This window comes from Terrapene carolina, unplaced genomic scaffold (genome assembly GCF_002925995.2).
Source record: "Terrapene carolina triunguis isolate 2854851 unplaced genomic scaffold, T_m_triunguis-2.0 Scaffold69, whole genome shotgun sequence".
NCBI classification, from domain to species: Eukaryota; Metazoa; Chordata; order Testudines; family Emydidae; genus Terrapene; species Terrapene triunguis.
In genome coordinates this window covers 18,203,036-18,226,480 of record NW_020664420.1, presented here as the reverse complement: position 1 = coordinate 18,226,480, position 23,445 = coordinate 18,203,036, and the positions used below count along the sequence as shown (strand labels likewise).

At 44.8% G+C, this 23,445-nt stretch overlaps 2 protein-coding genes across 3 annotated transcripts in view; one reads left to right on the top strand and one right to left on the bottom strand.

The window, feature by feature from the left end:
• Window positions 1-784: 784 nt before the first annotated feature.
• On the bottom strand, window positions 785-22,269 carry SKP2 (S-phase kinase associated protein 2). Of its 2 annotated transcripts, none has more exons than XM_026649051.2 (10): window positions 22,172-22,269; window positions 19,989-20,248; window positions 17,435-17,546; window positions 16,416-16,559; window positions 15,447-15,581; window positions 13,775-13,873; window positions 10,825-10,952; window positions 9,090-9,141; window positions 6,206-6,313; window positions 785-2,676 (listed from the first exon to the last, which is right to left on the bottom strand). In XM_026649051.2, the coding sequence occupies exons 1-10, from the start codon at window positions 22,258-22,260 to the stop codon at window positions 2,463-2,465; spliced, it is 1,341 nt and encodes a 446-aa protein (XP_026504836.1). In that variant the 5' UTR covers window positions 22,261-22,269; the 3' UTR covers window positions 785-2,462. The 2 variants fall into 2 exon arrangements, with proteins under 2 accessions (XP_026504836.1, XP_026504837.1); XM_026649052.2 differs by having other exon boundaries at window positions 22,111-22,259.
• Window positions 22,270-22,423: 154 nt separating this feature from the next.
• Window positions 22,424-23,445, top strand: part of LMBRD2 (LMBR1 domain containing 2) — a 46,378-nt gene continuing 45,356 nt past the window's right edge. The window contains exon 1 of the mRNA XM_026649047.1: window positions 22,424-22,666. The gene's annotated coding sequence lies outside the window, so the exon portion shown is untranslated. The remainder of the gene's footprint in view (window positions 22,667-23,445) is intronic.

The following is a 23,445-nucleotide window of genomic DNA, read 5'->3' as shown; positions in this document are numbered from 1 at the left end:
TTCCATGTAAAACTGATTAGCAATAGCCATCTCTAGTAGACTGGATGGTCCTGTGAGGTAGGGTTCTGTTGCTAGTTGGAAAGGGTTGGTTTTTTTTTTTTTTTAAACTCCCTACTGGGGCCAGGCACAGATAGGTGTTGAGTGCCATATCTTGTCACACTGGTTGCAAGTATAAATTCAGAAGTGAGACTTAATTGAGCGTTACAGCAAAAGGCTGACAAACTATGGTGAATCTATTACCAGATTGGTGGGATATAGAAATGAGAGTATCCAGAAAGACTTAGATTGGTCTCAATGTCTGCTAGCTGCTTAAAGTGCAAGCACAGTTAATGATACCCAGGATATGTGAATTGCTACATAAATGTTTAAACCTGTTGGAAAATTGTTACCTGCTCCCCGCCCCCCCCCCCCCCCCCAAGGGAACAAGTGTGGGGGAAAAGGAAAAATTCAGGTCCTCTTTCCCTGTTAACAGCACATGTTCTATTACTGAAACTACTTTGTGGTTATACAGTAGAATCTCAGTTACGAACATCTTGGGCCTAGAGGTTGTTCATAAATCTGAACAAAACATTATGGTAGTTCTTTCAAAAGTTTACAACTGAACTTTGACTTAATATAACTTTGAAACTGCATTATGCAAAAGAAAAATGCTACTTTTAACCATTTTAATTTAAATGAAGAGCACAAGTTTCCTTACCTCAAATCTTAAAAAGGGGAAGTTTTTTTTTTTAATTTTAGTAGTTTAACACAGCACTGTACTTTTTTCCCCCATCTCTGCTGCTGCCTGATTGCGTACTTGCGGTTCCAAATGAGGTGTGTAGTTGACCATTCAGTTTGTAACTCAGGTTCTACTGTACATACATTTTTCTGTAGGTAACCTTATGGCCTTGGCACCTTTCTGTCTAACCACCTCAGTCATGAATAAACTTATTCTCAGCACCTCAAATATAGGGATGTACTACATCCATTTTACAGATGGTGAACAGAGGCACAAAGAACCAGATCTAAGGCTTACTCCCATGCCTTAGCCACATATCTATCCTTTCCCCTTTTATAGGCTTGAATAGTTATCTAGTTGTTCATTTCTATACTTTCATATTTTTCTCTGCTGACCTACCATCAAAGTTGTTAAGTTTTTGGCAGGTTTCTTTAGAAGAAGAACTGGGACAACAGAGCCTAGAAACTTAGTTTGCCACATTTTCTGCATTGTAGAAGCTAAGGGAATCTGTGGTGACCTATATCTCCCTTGGCTATAGCAAGCATATCTGCAAGACTGCTGCTTCTGTACTGTGGAACGCTTGATGTCCATTAAATCCCAGCGACCCCTTACTTTACTTGCCCCCAAGAGCTCTGGAGTTCTGTGTATTTCCCTCTTTACTGGTCCTTAGCCCTTTAGAGTCTCAAGGGATGTGAATACAGGGCTATATAAACAGAAACCTACTAAGCTTACCTATGAAGAGATTCTTGCATTAATAATGCATCTTTAGAAACTGTGGAAATCACAAATCAGAAGAAAAATGCTGATTAAGTGGCACAGAACTGGAATGTAAGTCAGACTAAAATACGCAATGAAAACTTCACCCCGACAGGTGAGATCCTTGGTTTCACAAACTTGTAAAGGGGTTTCAAGTTTTAAACTCCTCAGCACGGTCATTTTGAAACACGGAGGGTCACACTTCTGTAATTGTTGGAAAAAATGCACTGTAGCTCTGTTCTACTGCCTTCTAACTAGTATCTGATTCAGCTTTCTCATAGCTCCTTTTGTATGGCTCTCCCTTCTCACGGCTCCTATTGCATTAAGAGGGTTCAGTGAATTTAGTGTCCAACGCCATGGTTTATTCCTCCCTCCTTCCCCTCTGAAAAAAGCAGATAACTGAACCGGATGGAATATTTGGTGTTAAGAGTCTAAATAGACTTAATGCCCTTACTCATTCTGAGCTCTAAAATCTGAAACAGTCAGGAAAGTACTGAGTTGTAATGAAGTAAAACGGTTCCCTAATGACAGAACATCTCTCTACTTTGCAAGGGCCTTACGCAAAGCTGTGTATTTGGAAAAATATTACAGAAGCACCTTTGGACCCTCACAGTTCAAATAAAGCAACATCGCAGACTGCAGAATTAAGTACATTGCCAAATAACTAGACCAGCTGCACTATTTATTACCAAACTTTCTAACTTAATCATGTTTAGCACAATTGCAATAGTCACTTGCTTTTAGAAAGATTATTGCAAAAGCAAGATTGACTTTTAAAATGCTTACAATTACTCATACCTGATTGGATTTCTGGACACAGTAAGAGAAGGACAATATAAAAATATACTTATGAAAGTAAATTATAGCACAAGACCAAGTTAAAACACTTTTTACAAGAAGAACTAGAGTGATGCTCCAGTGTTTGGGTTTCTTGATGAAGCACACCACGCTTGGTGACAACAAAAGGAAATATCCAGCAAACGCTGCATCACAAACCACTAGGATTTCTCAGTGTCAGTCTGCATTTGATGCCCCAGATCTCCTGGTTCCTTTTGCTGCCAACAGTTGGCCGTGCAACGGTTGTAAAATGCGAACAATTGATCTTTATGTGGGGAAGCGTTTCTTTTAGGAGCTGTAGGGAATTGTCAGTCACTATTCCAAAAACTTGAAGAGTCTTTAGTGTGGGAATTTCACCAAGCTCGCTAAAAGGGGAGAAACAAAACAAGCAGATCAGTAGGCTGCAAAAATGGCTTAAACCTTTTACCCAAACTGAATAGTACAATTTCTTTCATGAAAAAGTCTGGAAAATAGTATTTTGGATAAATGTTTGCTCCTATCTAAAAAAAATCCCAGATTTTAAATATACTTAATTGAAACTTTATGCTCTGTTCTGGTCATTCAGTAAGAAGTTCAATTGCCAAACTAGCTTGAATAGAGAAATAGGAATTTAAGTGCAATGAAATGTCAGTAACTTTATTCATAACCTATGAGCCTCACACATGCTAGGTTATTGCAGGACATGGTTGGTTTGTTTATTTAGTGTCTCTGCAATAGCAATGGACTATTAAAATCAACATTCAGAATAAATGGAGCAAATTGTGCCAAAATGGTAAATCCTACACATCAGTCACCTCCTTAAATACTTTTAATAATCTTAGTTAATTACCTATTTTTCACAGTATGTAATATTCTCTTATTTATCGTCAATGGTGTGCTATGTCCTTTACAAGTGAGAACAGAGATAGACAAGAATCAAACTGAATGCTCAGGAAGGAGAGGATAAGGAGCTTAATCCTGATAACACAGGGCAAAAAATAACCAGTGAACAGACTCTGGGGTGGACAAGGTATGTGATTTTTGTGGTGGTGTTTTGAAAGGATTGAAGGGTTATGGCAACAGGCCAGATAAGGTGGTAGTGGCAGTAACAGGGTTGAGATTACAGTCTGGACAAGGGATCAGCAGAATGGAATTTGTGGTGATATTTGAACTGGTCATACAGACCAAGTTCCTTGTGTTTGCCCAGCTATCATTTAAATGTGTATTTGTAAGTACAGTCAGGGACAGATGGATTCATGAGAAGGAACAAACACTACAGAGTTATCCCATAGCCCCACCACTATACCAGTGTTACAGGTCTTCTAACTCCCATTTTAACAGCCTAGGTTTAGGAATCGATATAGATCCATTGCAAGTTCTCATTTTTAAACTTTGTCAAACAGAATTTTATTTTATGCATCCAACCATTTAATGTTTTGTTTTACTAAATATTATTCACAATTTTTTGTGGGCCCTAGGTAAGGACGGAATCTATCTTGTTGTTTAGAAAATAGAAATGGCTTAATGAATAATTTCCTTAAGGATTTTCTACTTCAACAGCCCCTTCCTAGACAGAGGCTGCAGTAGCTCTGTACTACTGAGCAAATAATCTGAGTTTTAAAATTCCTTCAGCTCAGCCACCTAATCCTCTTTAAAGGGATATGTAAATAGTTACAGAGCTATTAGTCTGTGATAAGCTTTCACACTTAGTCCCTTCTCACTACTACTGAGAAAAGTGACACTAACATTGACATAGCTGACCCAGTAACAGACAGAGTAAAATGTTTCACCAGTCATCCTTAAGTGTCTCCATTATATATAAAAGTATTGAAGGAATCTCAGATCAGTGTAATCTGATCCTTGCACTTCTATAACGTCTTCCACCAGAGAATAACATGTCTTGGGAAGAGATTTTTAAATGATAGGCACCCAACTCCTACTGAAAGTCATTAAGAGTAAGATGCCAAACTGCACTTGGCACCTTTGAAAACTGCTCCCTTTGCTAAAAATCCTCACAGACCACCATGAGACAGATGTTCCCATTTTATGGACGGAGGAAGTACAGTTAATTGATTTGCCCAAGGTCACACAGCAAAGTTATGTTAGCATGAACAGCTTCTGATTTAATATGGAGTTTTTAAACACTCAAAGCATAACTTCCTTTAATACCCATCTAAGAACACCAATGTGGCACATCATATATTTGAACTAAAACCCAAAATGCTTTAGAATTAGAGGGAAAAACAACAAGTTTCACCTGTAGTTAACTTTATGGGGCAGATCCTCAGATGGTGTAAATGGAACTAGGATAGCTCCACTGATGTCAGAACCATGCTGATTTACAGGAGCTGAAGATCTGACCCTATTTTTTTGGTTTTGGTCAGTTTGACAACCATAATTTTGTATTACACAAAAAACTAAGTTAAAATATGTTCAGGTTGCAAAATCAAGCACTCAAAAGTTAGGAAATGCCAAAGTTAAGGTTGCCTATGCAACTTTAATTCATGCATTATGACAGTCTTTAATTAGATGACTGCATACTACTTTTCTCCATGACACCTGCCTCATTCAGTTCACAGGATTGTGTAGTGAACGAGGCTGTGGCCTCAGAAGTTTTTGAAGGTGTGTAGTGAATGAGAAAGGATACTGCAAAAAGAAAAAACGTCTCATGGTTCAGGCAATTGAATGCTGCCCTGGAGAACTGGATTCTATCTCTGCCTCTGCAACACAGTTTCTATGGGATGCTGAGTAAGTCACTGAAACCAAACTTTTCACAGGTGGTCACCAGTGTCACTTTCTGAGTGCCCCATGTGAGACCCTGGTGTCTGCTTTGCAAAAATGCTATGCACTCACAGCTGTAACCAAGTCAATGAGCACAGTGATTTGACCATGTAAAAAGATATATAATGTTAAGTACTCTGAAGGAAAAAAAAAAAAATCAGGTCTTAAGTGTCAGATTTGGCACCCATTAGTGGACACTTCTGACCTGAATCTTTTGGGGCCAGATTTTTAAAGATATTTAGGTGCCCAGTGAAAGTTTCAATGAGTGTTAGGCAGCTAAATATTTTTAAATCTGTCCCTCTATGCCTGAATTATCCATCTGTAAAATGGGGATAATACCCTCATACCTTTCAGAGGTTTTGTGCAAATAAATTCATTGTTTGTGAAGCATTCAAATAGTGTAGTAATGAGCATCATAGAAAAGCCTGTAAGGAAATGAATTTTATATTCAGAGCAGTGTTTGAATGATGTGCAATAAGTAAGGCATAGGGCCACAATGAGAATAAAACAAAATAGTGATTAGTTGCTCAGAGTACCATCCAAGCTGTGCACTCAATGAGGCAGGGGTCCTCTGGAAAAGACAGTACATGTAATTAGATTCTATCATAATGCACATACACACAAGGAAGGCAAATTAAGGTTATATAGGCAACCTTAATTTGGGCAATTCCTAACTGAGTTTTTTACTTTGAACCTTAATATTCTTAACTTCCTCAGTATAAAAGGTGAACTTGGAAGGAAAAAAAACACCCAGGAACTCCATTGGAATCATATTTACACCCACATGGTTCAACCAGCAGAGCTGGAACCTTTAGATCCACAGCACAGACCTATGCCACTTGAGCTAATGCATTCACTGGTAGCAGTAGTAGGCTGCCATGTGCATGCACCAGCACTAGAGGGAAATGAGACAGACACTTCATAGATTTTTGCTGACCCCAGCAGAGACCCAGTAATCATCAGCTCCATTCTGCCTCTTAGTTCCAGTCTTCCTCTTGTTTTTAAAGATATTATTTGCAGTTTAAGTCTATACAGAAGTTCAGGATCTTGAGCAGTTTTTATTAAGTATTTCAGATCACCTTTTAATTCAGTTTTAATAGTAAACAACTATAATAGGTGTAAGACATTACTCACAGTAAGTCAGCAGGAGATATCTGATAACATCTACTAAGAGACAAATGCTGTAGGCAGATGAGCTGATGAAAATATTGAAAACATTCAGGCTTCAACATTGCACTGTCACTGTAATAAAGGTGATATACAAAAGTAGGATTAAAACATTCCTTTTCAAGAACACAATAGAAGCAAAGTTTCAAGTGTTTCTGAAATTCAGGAAGAAAAGTTTTGTACACATTAAACACTTATCTGCCTTCAAAAACTTTTATCAGCTTATTAACTATTTTCAAATTTAACATGTTTTCTTCCTTACATATTAGAAATTCATCACCAATTTCTATCTTTGGGGGGGGGCGCAGGGGAAGCAGTAGCTTGTTTTGCAGGAAGCTGTTTTGGCACAGGAACTTAAGTCACAAAAGGAAATTGCTCTACATGTCAAGAGTTCTAACCAGTGTTTAGTTCATATGGCAAAAATCAAATTACACTGACATTTTATAATCACGTTACAAATGCATGACAGGTATATTACGCCTGAGGGAATTCTGCACTCAATATTTTAAATGTTTGCAAAATTCTGTATATTTTATTGGTCAAATAAATGTGCAGGCTCCAGTATGGCAGTGGGGAATCACCCTGCAGTCCCACCTGGACATGGAGTCAGCAGTAAGGCTGCACCCGACCCTGACACACCAAGGCCCTCTCTCTCCATATCAGGCGCACCAAGATAGCAAAAGAGAGGAACAGTCTCTCGCATGCACACCCAGCCCTGGTCTCCGATCCAGGTGTGGGGCAAGCAGGCTCAGCCTGGCGCGATCCAAGCGTGGAAGGGCTTAATGTGGGTATGTGGGGTGTGAGGGTTCTGTGTGGGGCAATCTCGATGCAGATGGCTCAGTGGGGGATCCAGGTATGGGGGGAGAGGGGGAGCTGGATGCACAAGGGCTTGTTGGGGGGTTCTGGGTACAGGGGCAATAGGACTCTGCAGGGGGTCCAGGTGAAAGAGGTTAGGGCTTGGGGGGGTAAATGGGGGCTCAGTGGGGTCCAGGTGCTGGGGGAAATGGGGCTTGGTGGGGTAGAGGTCTGTATGCAGCTGGTTGGGGAATCTGAGGTAGGGGTCGCTGGGCCTACTTAACTGGGGAGCCTGAGCAGCTGCTGGGGGGACACCACATGCTTGGCTCCCGCTTACCACCCACGATTCCCCTATCCCCTTCTCTTCCCCATCCCATTGCCCCTCCCTACTGCCCTGTGCCCTTCCCACCCACCCCGTCCTTCCCTACTGCCTCTTCTCCCTACCCCACCACTCTTCCCCTATTTCCACCACCCTCTTTACCCTGCCCCACTGCGGGCCTTCAAAGTTGTACAGAAAACAGGATGGTTCCCCAGCAGAAGGGGGGCATGACCAGCACTAGGACCAAGGAGGTGGCGTCTAGCTGCAGAGTCAGCAGAGCTGAACAGCACTCTCCTTCAGCTGGACAGCTCTGTGCTCTCAGCAATTGGGAGTTGGGGGCCACTGGCATGTGACACCGTGTGCCCCCCATGCTTTGCCTCTCCCATGGGCATCTCCACCACTGCCCCCACGCAGCTTCCCTTTGCTTCCCCCTCATTTTCTGCCAGTGGGGACATGAATTCTGCGTGCAGTGGTGCAGAATTCCCCTGGGGGTAAATGCGTTTAGCTTATCCCTTCCAGAAAAGTATTTTTTCCTGTCTCAGTAACTAGCATATTACCCATGAAGGTACTGTCAAGCTGTATACCCCCTGTGACTTACAGTCAGCAGCACTTAATACACTGAGATCGGATATATAAGGCCACCATTTTCTCATCTGGAAGTTATTGTACCTTAAGTCTGCTATTAACGTCAAGACTTCATAGCATTTCTCTTGACAGTCAACCCTGGCATACAGCATGTGCCCACAGCACTACAGGGATTCTCAGTAGCAGTGCAGCTCATTGGCAGCTGCCCCAAGTGAGAAGAGCCCTGAACCCAAGTAGCACAAAGGCAGCTTAAGATACCTTTGCCTCTACCCCGTTCTTGGGGGGCTCCAGCACAGAATCTGCCCCCGGATTTCTGCCAGCAAAAGCTACAGGAACCTATGAGTGAACCTAGCCTAAAGTTTATAGCACAACTGATCAGACAGCTGGAGAGGGCAACGGGAAAAGAGGGAGGTGCATAACCAATTCTCAAATAAATTCACCTATGTTAAAACAAGTTTTAGATGTGATCTTGTACTAAATGCTATGTATTTTCCCCCCCCCCTTTATTATTGAACTTGCTCAGTATCAAAGTAAGCAAACTCTATAGTAACATCACAAACTGGTTTCCGTTTTCACACTCAGAACTCTCAGCCCAAAAGGTGAATTTCAGAAACTTTCTGGGAACAATTTCTGTCTCAAGGAATTTTTTTGGGGGTAAAGTTTGAGCAGAATACCTTCAAAATGTTTGAGCCGGCCTCAATGTGATTGGGGAGGCAAAGAGGGGGCAAGAATTACCATTAAGAAAATCCCAGCATATTGTGATAGTCAGTACTACAGCAAACAGGAAACGATGGGCACAGTTTAAGAACCTGATCAGAACAGACCCCAGATGAAGCCTGAAATTTAGCAAAGAAATAAATCTTCCAAGGAGTGACATCTGTGCTAGGTGTGGAGTAGAGGAGAAGAGAGAGAAGATCTTGCCTGAAAGTGCTCAGAAACAACAGAGATGAGCCTGGTATGAAAATGTATGTAGATATCGATCACTCACAGGTTCCTCTGGCTTCTGCTAGCACAAACCCAGATGCACAGGGGCAGATTCTGTGCTGTGGCCCCAGAGAGACAGAAGTTGCAGCCTGAATGGAGTAGGGGCAAAGATGTCTTTATACTGTTTGGATTCAGGGCTGCTGAAGAGTTTCTGATACAGTTTTTTACCTTAAATCTAACTGGATGAGATAAGGGCATCTTGTCACCAATGTCTTGATATCTGGAAGGGGGAAAAAAAACAAAACAAATGTACATAAATCAGCCAGGCATTTTTTCCCAGCAATATTAAAGCTTCTCCTGACCAGTAAAAGCTACCTTTTAAAGTTGCATGTGGTTTGAATTATTCACCGCTAATCATTCACTGCTAACATGGAGTAAGTTCCATGTTTTCTACCAACGTGAGTTCTTGACAAAAGGTTGCACTTGTTTTAAAGAACATTTGTATTGCACTTGAAACATACACCAAATCTTTTTCACCTACTGTTGTTCGGTGCAGACCCTTAAAGGATTTAAATTGTCTTAGCTTTGTCAAAAAACATTTTGTCCAAAAAAAGAGTGCCCCTGACATGCTATTTGCTCTATCAATATACAGTAAAAGCTTTTTTAACCGGCATGCTGGGGGAATGGGGGATGCCGGTAAATTAAAAATGCTGGTTAACTCAGAGGGGTTAGGGTTTTGGAGTGCGGGGCGGGTGCAGGGCAGGGGCGTGGGAGGAGCTGCGGGACACAGGCTCTAGGAGGGAGCTTGGAACGGGGTTGGGGCGTGAGAGGGGGCTCGGGGTGCCAGATGGGGGGGCATGCACCTCCAGCGGCTCCCTGTCCTTGCTGCTCCTGGTGGAGGCATGACCAGACAGCTCTGCAAGCAGGCACATTGCCTCAGTCTGCAGGTGCCGCCCCCCCGCAGCTCCCATTGGCCGTGGTTCCCAGCCAATAGGTTGGGTGCCGTGGAGTCTGCGCTCGGGGACTCGAGAGTGGGGACAGAGGCAGCGTGCCTGCAGAGCCGCCTGGACGCACCTCCGCCAGCAACAGCAGGGATGGGGATCTGCTTGTATGGAGCCGCTGGAGGTGAGCACTCCAACATCCTGAGCCCCCTCCCCTGCCCCAAACCCCGTCCCAGAGTGCACCCCACAGCACATCCCACACCCGTCCTCTGCCGGCCCCGCACCAACCGCACTATAAACCGGACTTTCAGTGCAGATCAGAAATGCCGGTTTATAGAGTTTGCCGGTTGGTGAAGTGCCAGATAAAAGAGCTTTTAATGTACCAGCCAGAAAAACATTTGCATTTAGTCACTGTTCTCTTAATAGGAGAAATTTACTAGGTTTACAGGCATTCTGAGGCACTCCAAAACTCATTCATGCAACTGAAAACCACTACACAATTTCCATCATGTAGAACGCACTCATCTTTGTAGCGACTGGGTTTTTTGGATACCTGAAGTTTCTCCTGTGTAAATCGAAGTTTTGTAATTTCTAAGTTCTTTCCTCATGACTGAAAATTGTATTGTTTGATTGCCTTTAATTGTAAGGTCTGTAAAACAGGGACCACCTTTTCATTATGTGTGTACAGCAATGAGCCCAGTGGGGCTCAGATTCCTGATTGTGGCGTCTAGGTGCCATTAAACATTAATAATAATATAATAAAGTGGTTATCAGTGTTTCAGAGCTCATGTACAAAAATTAGCAATAATGCAGGTTAAGTTTTAGGGTTAATGTTTTGTTTTATGAATTGTACAACATAAAGCACACCCTCATGGGGGCAAAAGCACCATTGCATTTGAAATCAATACTCTGGGTCTGACAGACCAAGAGAAGATGCAAACAGTTAAACAATCACAGCTACACTTAATTAAGATTCCACATATCATTTCCCTAGAACACCAGTTCTCAGTGCTGCTACTTACCTGATATCTGTAGATTTTGTCTGTATCCGCTAAAATTTAGTTGGGTTACATTTGTAGAAATGTGGTTGACTGCTGCTTTAATGTGATCAGTTGTGAAGTCACACCAGGACAAGTTTAGCTCTTCTAATCTATGCACAAATAAAAATACATCCATTTGGAAGCACAGCAGAAACATAGGTTTGGCCTTAAACGCATCCACATACTATTCAAATACCAAATATATATATATATCTCAAACTGTACATGAGATATATACCATCAAGTTTCTTCATTAATGACACCAAATGTCAAGAGATCAGATTAAATAGATGGCACAGAGGAATAATAATGGGATAAAGAGCATCTTGGTTGTCAAAATGCATCAAGCCAGCAATGGCAAAGTAATCATCATTTGTTGTTGCTGTGAAGTGGGGTATCTACCATAGTCTGGTTCCTAACGGATAAGAGTCCACCTTTAAAGAAGAAAAATACAGCTATTTGCTCCTTAACCTATCTATTATTAATTGGCCATCTGATTTAGTTTGTGTCTATTTTTTATAATGTACAGAAATATCATACATGTTTTGACTACAACCCTCTTCAACCCTTCACAAGTTGCTTGTCTTAGACTGTAAGCTCCTTGGGGCAGGGACTGTGTACTCCTTTGTGTGGACAATGTTTTGTACATTGTGGGTGCTACCAGATTGCAAATAAATAACCACTACTACTGACCATTTTTTTTGGTTGTCTCAACGTAGGTCAAAGAAATGAGTCACGCTCTCATCCTACGGATTCCTCAAGAACAGAGTTAAAAACATATTGGCGAGGCAAAGAAATGTACACAATGTATCAACCCCGCACTGGGCCAACAGGGACTGACCAAGCATTATGGGCCCAGGAGACCACGCCCCCTCACCTCTGCTGCGCATGGTCCAGGTGGAGGGGACAGATAAAAGGAGGCAGCTCAGCTCAATCGGTGTTGGTGGAAGAAGAGGAAGGATGTGTGCTGCAGGCTCCTGCAGAGGAACCATTGACTCTCCATGGATCTGGACTATGCTGTGGATGACTAGCTGACTGCAGAGACACTGAGCTGCTGCCAGCCGAGGAGATGCCCAAGATGGGCTTTATGGTAGGAAAAGACCCAGGGAATCTGTTAGGAGCGGATACTTGAACCCTGTATAGAGAGTTTACCAGCTTCACAGGGCCCTCGGTTGGAACACGGTGAAGTAGGGTAGGCCTGGGTCCTCCTGCCGCACACTTGCCACTAGATGTGAATACCATGGTCTCCCAATATAAACTGATTGTTTGCTCTGCCCTACCTGAAGGATCAGAGTCCCAACTGCTTGTGTTTGCCTCAGCCAGGAAAACCAGACGCTACAGACTGCTTGTTTGCTCTGCCTCAACAGGGGTCCTGGAGCCCTTGATCGTGATCATTTGGCACAACAAGGAATCTCGACAACCATGTGACTGGGTGTGTCAACCCCACACTGGGCAAACAGGGGCAGCTCCCGCTCAACACACCAGGCCCCCGTGACATGCTGTGTGGCACCAGTCCTGTTACTTACTATCAAAATATAGCACCACCTAAAGCAGCGTTTCCTCAACCTGTGGGTCGGGACCCAAAACTGGCTCATCAGAATGTTTCAAAGGGTCCCGTGGCAGCTCCTGTCCCCTGGGGCTGGCCGGGCTCACCACCTTGCTCCAGGCACTGCAACCTCTGGGGTCCCAGTGCCACTAAGGTTTGGCCCAGTCGTCATGATGACGGGAGTCTGAATAGGCCAAATTTGAGTGAGTGGCACTGAAACCCCATGAGCCAGGTCACAACTCTACTCACACAAATTTGGTCTAGTCAGGGAGGCGTGGCCAAACCTGAGCGGCGCTGCAACTCCAGAGGTTGCAATGCCTAGAGCGCAGAACCAAGCCCAGCCAGACCCACAGCACAGCAGCTGTAGGAGCTGCCACTATGGAGTGAGTGCCAGGCAGAACCTAGCTTCCCCACCCAGCCCCCCAGGGTGCAGGATCTGACTGAAGCCACCCCTGGGGGCTTCACCCCCAGACTATTTACTGAGTCATGACAGGCCATAAACATTTACAAATGGGTCCTGAGCCCAAAACGATTGAGGACCACTGGCCTAGAGGTCCCAACCAAGATCAGGACCTCATTCTGCTAAGCAGTGCATATACGTGTAGTAAACAGACAGTCACGGTCCTAAACAGGGACAATCTACAAGACAAAGAAAATATTCCCATTTTACAGATTGCAAATTGTGGCATAGAGATTAAGGTTTTATTTACACAACTTGCACGGTATAACTGAGGAAGTATGTTTAAACCCACAGTACATTTTAAGCTTGCCTTTGCATTAAGTAGTTTCTCCAACATTACACAAGAACTCTGGATTCATTTTCTGCCACAGATCTCCCAAGTCCCAGTTCAGTGCCTTAACCACAGACCATCCTTCTTCACGTTGGCAGATCACAGAACGTTAGTCTCCACAAGCTGTCAGATTTTTATCACTGTACTACATCAGCATTAGAATGTCTCTATGTGTTTGAAGGATTATTTTAACATCTTTTAACATCACGTGATCTTTTCTACTATCAAAGCTGCACACTTTGTGTAAAGGGGGCTCATCAGATGCCATTTCACAATTTTTAAAGACACACTTTCACGTTGACAGAGTTTGACTTGTTGCTCTTTCAATAAGGAAATCAACTTTAATTGTGTCTGTTTTGAATATCCTCATGCAAACTTTTTTTTTTTTTTTTCAGATAAATGTACCCTTCTTTAAGGAAAAGAAGTTTAACAAAAACATGAATTATCTGAATCTTCAGCAAAGGAAAATACCCTATTTAGATGTTCAAGAACACAAATTATAGTTCATAAAAGTTATACACACATGCCAGTGGGGTGCTCGGATGATCATTTCTCCCAGGAATATCAACAAGTGCATAAATTAATTCTGTCTTACCCAGAACAGCTGATCAACATCATCTCCAATGCTTCTGCAGAAAATTCAGAACATCCAGAGAGATTTAATCGCACCAAACTGGAATTCTGAGCGATGCTTCTGTAAAGACCACAGATGGAGAGTCAGAATGCTTTCACATCTCTCCTGGTATCAATTTTATAATTTGTTTTCATAATTTAAAGTTCCAGGCTCAGGATGGCCTTAATTTAGTAAAGATACATTTGTGCATCTTTGCCTAGTGCAGGGGTTCTCAAACTGGCGGTCGGGACCCCTCAGGGGGTCATGAGGTTATTACATGGGGGGGGGGGTCGTGAGCTGTCAGCCTCCATCCCAAACCCTGCTTTGCAGCCAGCATTTATAATGGTGTTAAATATATTTTAAAGTGTTTTTAATTTATAAGGGGGGTTGCACTTACAGGCTTGCTATGTGAAAGGGGTCACCAGTACAAAAGTTTGAGAACCACTGGCCTAGTGAGCCCTAGGTTTTCAATTTAACAGTTAAATAGATGTTCTGTAACTGTTTACCTGCTGCATTAGTGTACTGGATAAATCATACACTTGAAGAGGGCTATAACCCCTAGGGTCCTGGCCAAATTCCTATTTGGATATTTACATTCTGCCTAATTGAATGTTTCCTTGCAGTTTTAATGTTCCTCTACTCTTCCTGTTACTATGCGCTGTTAAACAGCTGCCATGTTTCACCACAGAGGTGGCTGCATTTTTGTGATGGATAAAGCAATTATCCCATTTGTAAAATAAGCCTCAATCCTGTAAATAGATGGGTTCAAGGGTCTGCATAGGCACAAGTGTGTTCTTGCTGAAGTCTGTCCTAGTCCAGCTATTTACAAGACGAGGGCCTACATTTGTAAGTTGCCTGGGGAGCCTTCTGCATACAAGAAGGCATATCAATAAAAGTTATTATTGAATACTTCTTGCAATGAGGCGGAGTGGCCTCATTCCAGCACAGCGGAGGTTAACGCACCCTGTTGGGTTCAGCTAACCCCGTCCCTTCTCTCTCTCTCGCAGAAAGTGCGGGGGCGGGACATGTAGTATAAGAACAGGGCCCAGCAGCTCAGTTAGAGCAAGACCAGGGAAGGAGCAAGACGTCTGTCCCAGGGAGCCAAACAGCTAGCAGAGCCCACAACTGGCTGTGGCAAGTGATGACCCTCCAGAGCCAGCTTGGAGGGAAGACAAACTGCTACCATGGAAGACTGAGAAACCCAACTAGGGAGTGGAAAGTGGACCGTCTCACAAGGAGAGGGGGAACCAGGCCCCAGTGGCCATGGAGCAGCCCCACAAGATGCTGGTAGGAAGTAGCCGAAGGAACAGAGACATTGACCCCACGTACTCCCGGCAACCCCACAATGGAATCACCTGTCATTTCTAGCGTCCTGGGCTAGGACCTGGTGGAGCAGGGTGGGTCCGGGTTCCCCTGCCCCCAACCCCCCACTTTGGGCTGGATGAGTGCTAACCCTTAGGTCAGAAGGCCAGAGCCACGGACTGTTGACTTGCTCGGTCCTCATTCAGGAGGCCTAAGCTGCTACTTGCTCAGCCGCAAGCTAGGATGCCTGATAGACTAACCAGGCATGAGTGCTGATTCCCTGATGCCACCAAAGGGGGTGCCCGTGGTCCTGAGATGCAGGAACCTTACACTTCTGAACATGCCCACTCACCTAATGATATCATCAGAAAGCACCAGTCCTTCCAAGCTGAGGTTCTGTAGTCGATCACAACGACAAAGAATAGTATGGAGATCTGCAACATTTATTGTGCAGTTGGACATGTCCATATGTTGCACTCTAAGCGGTCTAAAGAGGAGAAAGGCAGACAATACAAAATGGATTTTAACGTTTTTCTAAAATTGAGATAGTACACTGCATTTGTATACCACAAATGAATGCATAAAATATATATGCTTTAATGCATGTCTGATCCATCAATATTACTAAGCTGGTTACCAAAACTGCAAAATTCTATTTACTTTGAGGCATACAAATCTTTAAGACTCATAATAATATCTCTGTTTATGCTAGAGTTAAATCATATTTCCTTTAACTTTGCATAGAAATATACTTCAGTGGTCAGTAGTTCTTGGTTCTAAAAAAAAAAAAAAAAAAAATTTTATTGAATAATGGTAGTAGACTATACTTCTCAAGATTGTATTAATCAGTTCTTGAACAATTCTGAATCAAGTAAGAACAGAATGCACTTCCCCTGATATTCAGCCCAGTGCCTTATTCCCTGCTCCATGATGCCGCCATTCTAAAATTTATAGATGCCACAAGTGTGACAACCAGAGATGCTAAATCAAAGAGATTGGTTGAACTATATGAAAAACTGAAAGGGAGACTTTGGCCTGGTCCACACTAACCCCCCACTTCGAACTAAGGTACGCAAATTCAGCTACGTTAATAACGTAGCTGAATTCGAAGTACCTTAGTTCGAACTTACCGCGGGTCCAGACGCGGCAGGCAGGCTCCCCCGTCGATGCCGCGTACTCCTCTCGCCGAGCTGGAGTACCGGCGTCGACGGCGAGCACTTCCGGGATCGATCCCAGAAGATCGATTGCTTACGGCCGGATCAGGAAGTAAGTGTAGACCTGCCCTTTGTTCCAGGGCACCAAGAGATGGTGACAGCCTTACCGGTTGTTTTTAAACAGTGGCTTCCCAATACAGGATCTTGGACAACGGAATACAGTTACACCCACAGGGAGCAACTGCCCAATCACTCCTGGCAGTAGATTTTTACCAGTCAGATCAAGGGTCTGCCACAGCGATTCATCAAACCTAGGGAGGAAAGGAGTTTGATTGTTAGTAAGTAATCGAAGGCCAAAGCAAAGGACACTGCCATCAACAGCTTTTAATATTATAAATGAATGTGCAAAACAAGGAAATCAACTCAGCAAGGATTTACTTATATAAACATTACTGACCGGTTTCAGAGTAGCAGCCGTGTTAGTCTGTATCCGCAAAAAGAACAGGAGTACTTATGGCACCTTAGAGACTAACAAATTTATTTGAGCATAAGCTTATTTGTTTGTAAATTTGTTAGTCTCTAAGGTGCCACAAGTATTCCTGTTCTTTTTACAAACATTACTGAGATTTCTCACTGATCTGACAGCAAAGCACATTTGTATTCCTGAATATGAAGAGCCAAGATACTGTATGAAATTCTCTGCAATATTTGACAGTGATTGAAGACCCAAGGAGAGCAGAAATTTTGCTCAACTGAATTGGGGCTCCATTGGTTCCAAGAGGAGGGAACAGGAGAGTAGGGAAGTTGGAACTTTTGCTGCTTTTCCCAGAGAAGGGAAGCAAGGAGTAGAGGGTCCACGTGGAGAAGTGTGGCTGGGAGGCTATAGTCTCCTGCAAGTATTGGAACTCTGTGGGAAAGGGGGCATTATTTGTTTAGTGGGAAGCAAGATGTAAGGAATTTGGGGGAAGATAGGAGTCTGGAATTAATGAATGGAACGGGGGGGTGCATGATAGAAGAGAGAGAGGGCATGACCCCAGGTTTCATTATTGGGAGGGCTGAAAGAGAGCAGAGGCTTTAAATTAGCTATGGGTACAGCCCAAATGCATCAAGATGCGAATGAGACCATTTAACAACCTTTAAAAAGCAACACTGTTCTCAACACCTACAAGTAAAAAGCAATACTCACGCTAGGCGTTGCCACCTCTTGCAAATCTGGGAAACTTTTAGCAGGTCAGCTAGGGGTAAGTATGCAAAGATCCCCAATAGCAATTCATCTGGCAGTGCATCCCAAGAAATACCTTTAAGAAAACAGTTAACAGGTTTTACATAGATCTGATTCATTTTTGTCCACTGATTAGACCAGTGGTCTCCAAAGTGGGGTGCGTGGCAGGAGGAGTGCTTTTTTTTTTTTTTTTTTTTGCGCGCTTCATCTTCAGTTTGGGTAGGAGTCTGAGCGGCTTTTTTATTTTGCTTCGGCAAAAATGGTAGAGTCAGCGCGGCAGGGGGTGCGTGCTCAAAATTTTTTTACTGATAGGGGTGTGCAATCAAAGAAGTTTGGAGACCACTGGATTAGACATTTCAACAGTTTTGCCATTAAACAAAAATATTAAAAGACAACAGAAAAATTCCCTGGCTTACCATCACCACTTCATTTCCTTGTTGATCTATAGATACACTAGTCCACTACTTAGGTACTTACATTTCCTTATTGGAAAGGTATTATATTATTACTAACACCATCTCATCCAAGGTGTTATTAGATGCTGTGTGCGTAAGTGCAAAAATAGCTGCCAACAGCACTGTCCCACATTTATCTTCTGAAGCCTGTTAGTCCGACCCATCGTGTTCTGAGAAAGTGTGTGAAGAGTTCCAAAACCAGAATCTTTCTCTGAAAGGGATGCAGCTATTCTTCTCTTGTGCAATTAGCCCTTCTTAAAATTCATGACTCTCCTGACTGCAGCGCCTAATACACGTTGTGATATTGCTTTTTTGAGCTATTTCACCTTCCCAATATCCAAACATTCTTTTTTTAAGCAAGTACATTTTCAAGGAACTACGAAATCTAGAAAATGCTGTTACTACTCCAAAGAGGTCTGTAGAACAAAGGAAGAAGGGATTCCCTAAATGGGATGGGAGACTGTACATTTTAGATAGGAACCCCAGCCAGCACTTCCCAGATCACAACTTTATCTGAAAAGAAATATTTGTCAGGTTGGGCATAAATGAGAAGGGTGGCAGTTCAAAAAACAGCCCCTGTAAACTCACCAGAATACCATAAAGAAAGTCATAAGCATTAGTAAGTTACTAGATGGTAAGGAGGAGGCTCAAACTGAGGTCTTATGAAGGCTCTGAGAATATTCATCTCTTGTGACGTTTAGATCAGAGGTCTTCAGATAGTATAATCTGTTGCTGGAAAGATGTTTCTGAATCTATCTGAGTTGATCTCTTTTTAATCCACCCTCTGTTGGCCAAAACTGCTGTAACTACAGATCTGGGAAATGGGCGAAATCCAAAATCCTATTTAATCCTTATTGAAGAAAACAGATTAGAAGAAATGATGGGCTACATAGTAGCTATCAGTCTCTATGACCCATGGGAAATATTTTCTCCAGATATGATAAAATACTATCCATTCACAGATCTCCTTTAAGGAAGCAATAGAGTCATAGAATATCAGGGTTGGAAGGGACCTCAGGAGGTCATCTAGTCCAACCCCCATGCTCAAAGCAGGACCAATCCCCATACAGATTTTTGTCCCAGATCCCTAAATGGCCCCCTCAAGGATTGAGCTCACAACCCTGGGTTTAGCAGGCCAATGCTCAAACCACTGAGCTATCCCTCCCCATCAACCACTTCCTAACAGTAACTCTCTCTTGAGGGCATACAGGCTCATCTAGATGGGGGGGGGAGGGGAGGGTCAAACTTGTGTGTGTTTCTTTCAAGTTTCTTTCTTTTTTACCTCCCACAATTCACTAGATCCAGGGACTAGAGCACAGGTGGGCAAACTATGGCCCTCGGGCCACATCCAGCCCACGGGACCATCATGCCCAGCCCTTGAGCTCCCAGCCAGGGAGGCTAGCCCCCGGTCCCTCCCCTGCTGTGCCCCCTCCCCCGTAGCTACGCCGCTGCACAGGCAGCGCACTCCTGCAGGGCAGCATGGCAGCGTGTTTGGCTCCGGCCAGGCGGTGGCCAGACATGCTGCTCTAAATGGCATAGTAAGGGGGCCGGGGAGTTGGATAAGAGGCAGGGGGTCCCGGGGGCAGTTGGATGGGCGGTCAGGGGACGGGGGGGATTGGATAAGCGAGGGAGTCGCGGGGGGCCTGTCGGGGTCAGGAGTGTGGATAGGGGTTGGGGCGGTCAGGGGACAGGGAAGGTTGGATAGGGAGTGGTGTCCCGGGGGGCAGTTAGGGGCCGGGGGTTAGGGGACAAGGAGCAGGGGGGTTGGATGGGTCGGGGGTTCTGAGGGGGGCAGTCAGGGGATGGGAAGTGGGAAAGGTCAGATAGGGGGCGGGTGGCAAGGCTGTTTAGGGAGGCACAGCTTTCCCTTCTCGGCCCTCCATACAGTTTTGCAACCCCAATGTGGCCCTCGGGCCAAAAAGTTTGCCGATCCCTAGACTAGAGTCTGCTCAGAGACATCAAACTTTGTAAGAAGCAACTAAACTATTAGTGATTTGCAGTACCTGACCTCAGTCATTGTCATTGTTACAAGCTGACACAAGCCCGGGCTGCTGTTACTCTACCTGACTCTGTTTCTCGGAGCAGCCTAGGCCTGCGTGCAATCACAAAGTCCTTGTCCTTCTCTTTCACTTTCTGTCGTTTCTGAGGAGGATAAAGAGACACTAGCAGCTCCTGAGGGGTGTTCTCACTGCCCAGCTTCTCTTTCTTAAGGACAGACACTCCCATGCCTGAGAGTAGCTCTGATGTCTTGGTGGGGTCCCATGACCATGTGAAGCTTGTGGAAACATTGCTGTCTGAAGCTGGGATTTCCTGGAGATGTCTCCTGCAGGAACAGCACAAGTTACATTCATCCATCCCAACACCAAATGTCGGAATTAGAAGTATGTAGAAAGACAACACAAAATGGCACAGGTGGCTGCACCTACATCCCCTACGATAAGCAATACAATTCAGTGAAAAATCAATAACAATGCTTTGTACTTCTATAGCATTCAAAAATCCTATAGGGCTTTACAAACGTTTACAACACCTCCAGACCTGGGATACATATAAGGATCAAACTGAACAGATTTATGTGATACTCTGTGGGGGAAATAGTCTGAAACACACATACTTAATGGAAACAAGTAACCTGGGAAGCAGAAATGCTGAAATGGACCCACTTAGGGTGACGAGTAAATCAGAAGATGACTCTGCAGCACGATATGGTTGCAAAAAAAGAATATTACAATTTTGAACACTGTCATCACAAAGGGATGGGAATCTAGTCAACAGCAACAAAGCAGAGATATTGCCTCTGTGGTGAGTTAGAATACTGCACATTATCATGCTGCAGAATAGTGTGCCAAAGAAATTGGTGGAAATCCATTTGTTTGGGACTATTACAATGAGACTGCACAAATAACTGGAAGAAAGTCCTGCAATGGCTGGGGTTACAATGAATGATCTAACAGGTCTTCTCCATCTTTCATTGCCAGAATAGCTTCATCCACCTATGTGAACTCTGTGCAGTTTACAATCTATAGTCAAGTGTGTGATCTGGTGATTTGAATAAAGAACTGAGAGTCAAGAAATTGAATTCTAATCCTGCCTCTAAAATGGACATCTGCTTTTAGGCTCTTTTGCTTCAATTTCCTCACCTATAGAATAGTGATTACTTATCTACCTCCCAGGGGAATTAAAGATTACAGTGTTTGTACAGCACTTTGAAATACTGCAGTGAACTAGTTAGTGCGTAGATGTACCCTTATCGTTTACTGTATGGAGTTAGCACTGCTCGAAGTGTGTATCACAGGCCTTGTATTGCTAACAGAGACTCTCAGTTAGCACAAATGATAGGCATTTATTCTCAATTTTGGTCCTATTATCACCATGACGTTCTAAGTAGCCATAGTGTGATGCAAAGTGACATCTGTGAAGTCCCAGAGGGCCAAAGACACAACCGTCAACAATGAGTATGAACTCACTTAACCTCAGATGCTTGAAAATATGCTTCATTTATAGAGGGGACTATAATGAACTGGCCAATAGCTGTAGGTCTCTGCCCTTCACTGTGTAGATAATCAGAACTACTCAATTATGTCCACACTGCTATCCACTAATGGAGATTCTGTTTTAGCTCAATCAGTAGGGCCTGTGTCTTCGAAGCACAGGGGATCTAGCTGCACTACTGCTATAAAGTTCCAAATGGTCACAACGTGCAGCACAGTAAAATCTGCAAAATCCTCTGTGAACACGGGTTTGTTACAGGATCACTGTATTTTGGACAATACTACACACATACACACCTCTCCAAGTCACCACCATCCAGGCTACCACCACCATACTGGCCCCCCCATACCTCAGCCCCGCTCAGATTTCCGCCAAAATCACATGGCTACCTGCTATTAACTACCCGTAGCCTTGGGGGATGCAGATGCGGTTTCCCATCCCCTGGGTAGAGGTGGAAGGGGCAGAAGCACGTACAATATACTGCAGCGTTAGGGATCGAACATCGCGTAGACAGACGGATAACAAAGCCCAGTGCAACGCTTTGCACGCACCCCCCACAACACAGCAGCAGCCTATGCTTTGGGCGGCAACTACCACCACTCACGCCTTCCCTCTGCAACACCCAGTGCAGCCCACCCCTAGCATGCCAGCCCCCACGCGGCTCCGTCCAGCTGCCCCCGGCCGCCGCGTTACCTGTGCATGGTGGCCTGGCGCAGAGGCATTAGAAACTGGGAGCCTTGGTCCCCGCACTAACCCGCAGCAGGAGCGACCGTCCCTTCCCGCGCCTCCTCTCTGCGCAGCAGCAGCACCACCGAACTGAGCGCGGCCGGGGTAACGTTCCATTCCCCAGCGCGCGCGCTACTCCTAACGGAAGTAGGGATAGCAGCTGGGGCAGAGGCACCCGCAATGCCTCCTGGGATTTGTAGTTCAGCGGCGCCGGAGTCGGCCTACCCAGAAGCCCGTGCGGCCCGGCTGGGCGTCGGTCGATGACGTTGTTGGACGGCGAGCGATTGGCCAAAGGGAAATGTCAGCAGCTGGGGAACCGGCTGCCCCAGTCGCGGTGACACGGAGGAAGCCGGGCCTCAAGGGAACTGTCGCCGGTTGTTGTGGCGCAGTTTGAAACCCCGCTTCGGACCTGGGCCATCGGTCGCTGAGCCAGGCGCCCGGGGCAGCCGCCGCAGCCGGGGGAGGATGGAGACGGGCAGAGTCTGGCGGAGGCCCCGGTGCTGAGAGAGTGGCTCAGCCCCAGGTGAGTCAGCGGGGTGGCTTGGCCTGAGGGATCGCCCCAGACACGGCCCCCCTCAGCTGCCCCCTTTGTCCCGCTGTGGCCAGAGAGCAGCCATGGGCAGGGGTGCGGGGCGGCCTTGGGAGAGAGGGGCCAGTTTTGTGTCACTAGGGCGGGAAGAGGGCACAGGGGAGCATGATAGTGGGGGGCGTAGAGGGTGTACGGGGCAGCACGGCGGTAGGGGCCTTGGGGATACACGGGGGCGGTGAAGGGTGTACGGGGGCGTAGGGAGTGTACGGGGGCGGCACGGCGGTAGGGGCCTTGGGGGTACACGGGGGCGTAGGGGGGTGTACGGGGGCTGCCGGGATACGGCGATATCTTGTCCCCCCCCCCCCGGGTGATTTGTGGGCTCAGAGGACAGGCCTCTTTTCCATGTCGGGCCCCACAAACAAAGTGGGTTCAGAAAGGAAGAGGCACCTATACAGTTCAGAATGGCTGGTACTCTGAATAATAGGCACCCTTCAGATGAGACATTAAAAACTGAGCTGTGTCTGCTCTCAGAATAGGTTTGGAGGGTTTTCTGGGAGGTAAGAAATAAATGTGTTTATGCTGCTGTCCTCGACCAATTTTCCCTATCTTTCCAAGACCCACAACTGCTGAATAACATATTTATTATTTTTGTACCCCAAAGTGTGTTAGATGCTTAAAGACAAATAGACAGATCCCTGCCCCAAGGAGCTTACAGTCAGATTCTTTTCTGCTTTACTGTCAACTTCTCGTTCCCAAAGAGAGAGAGTTATTGT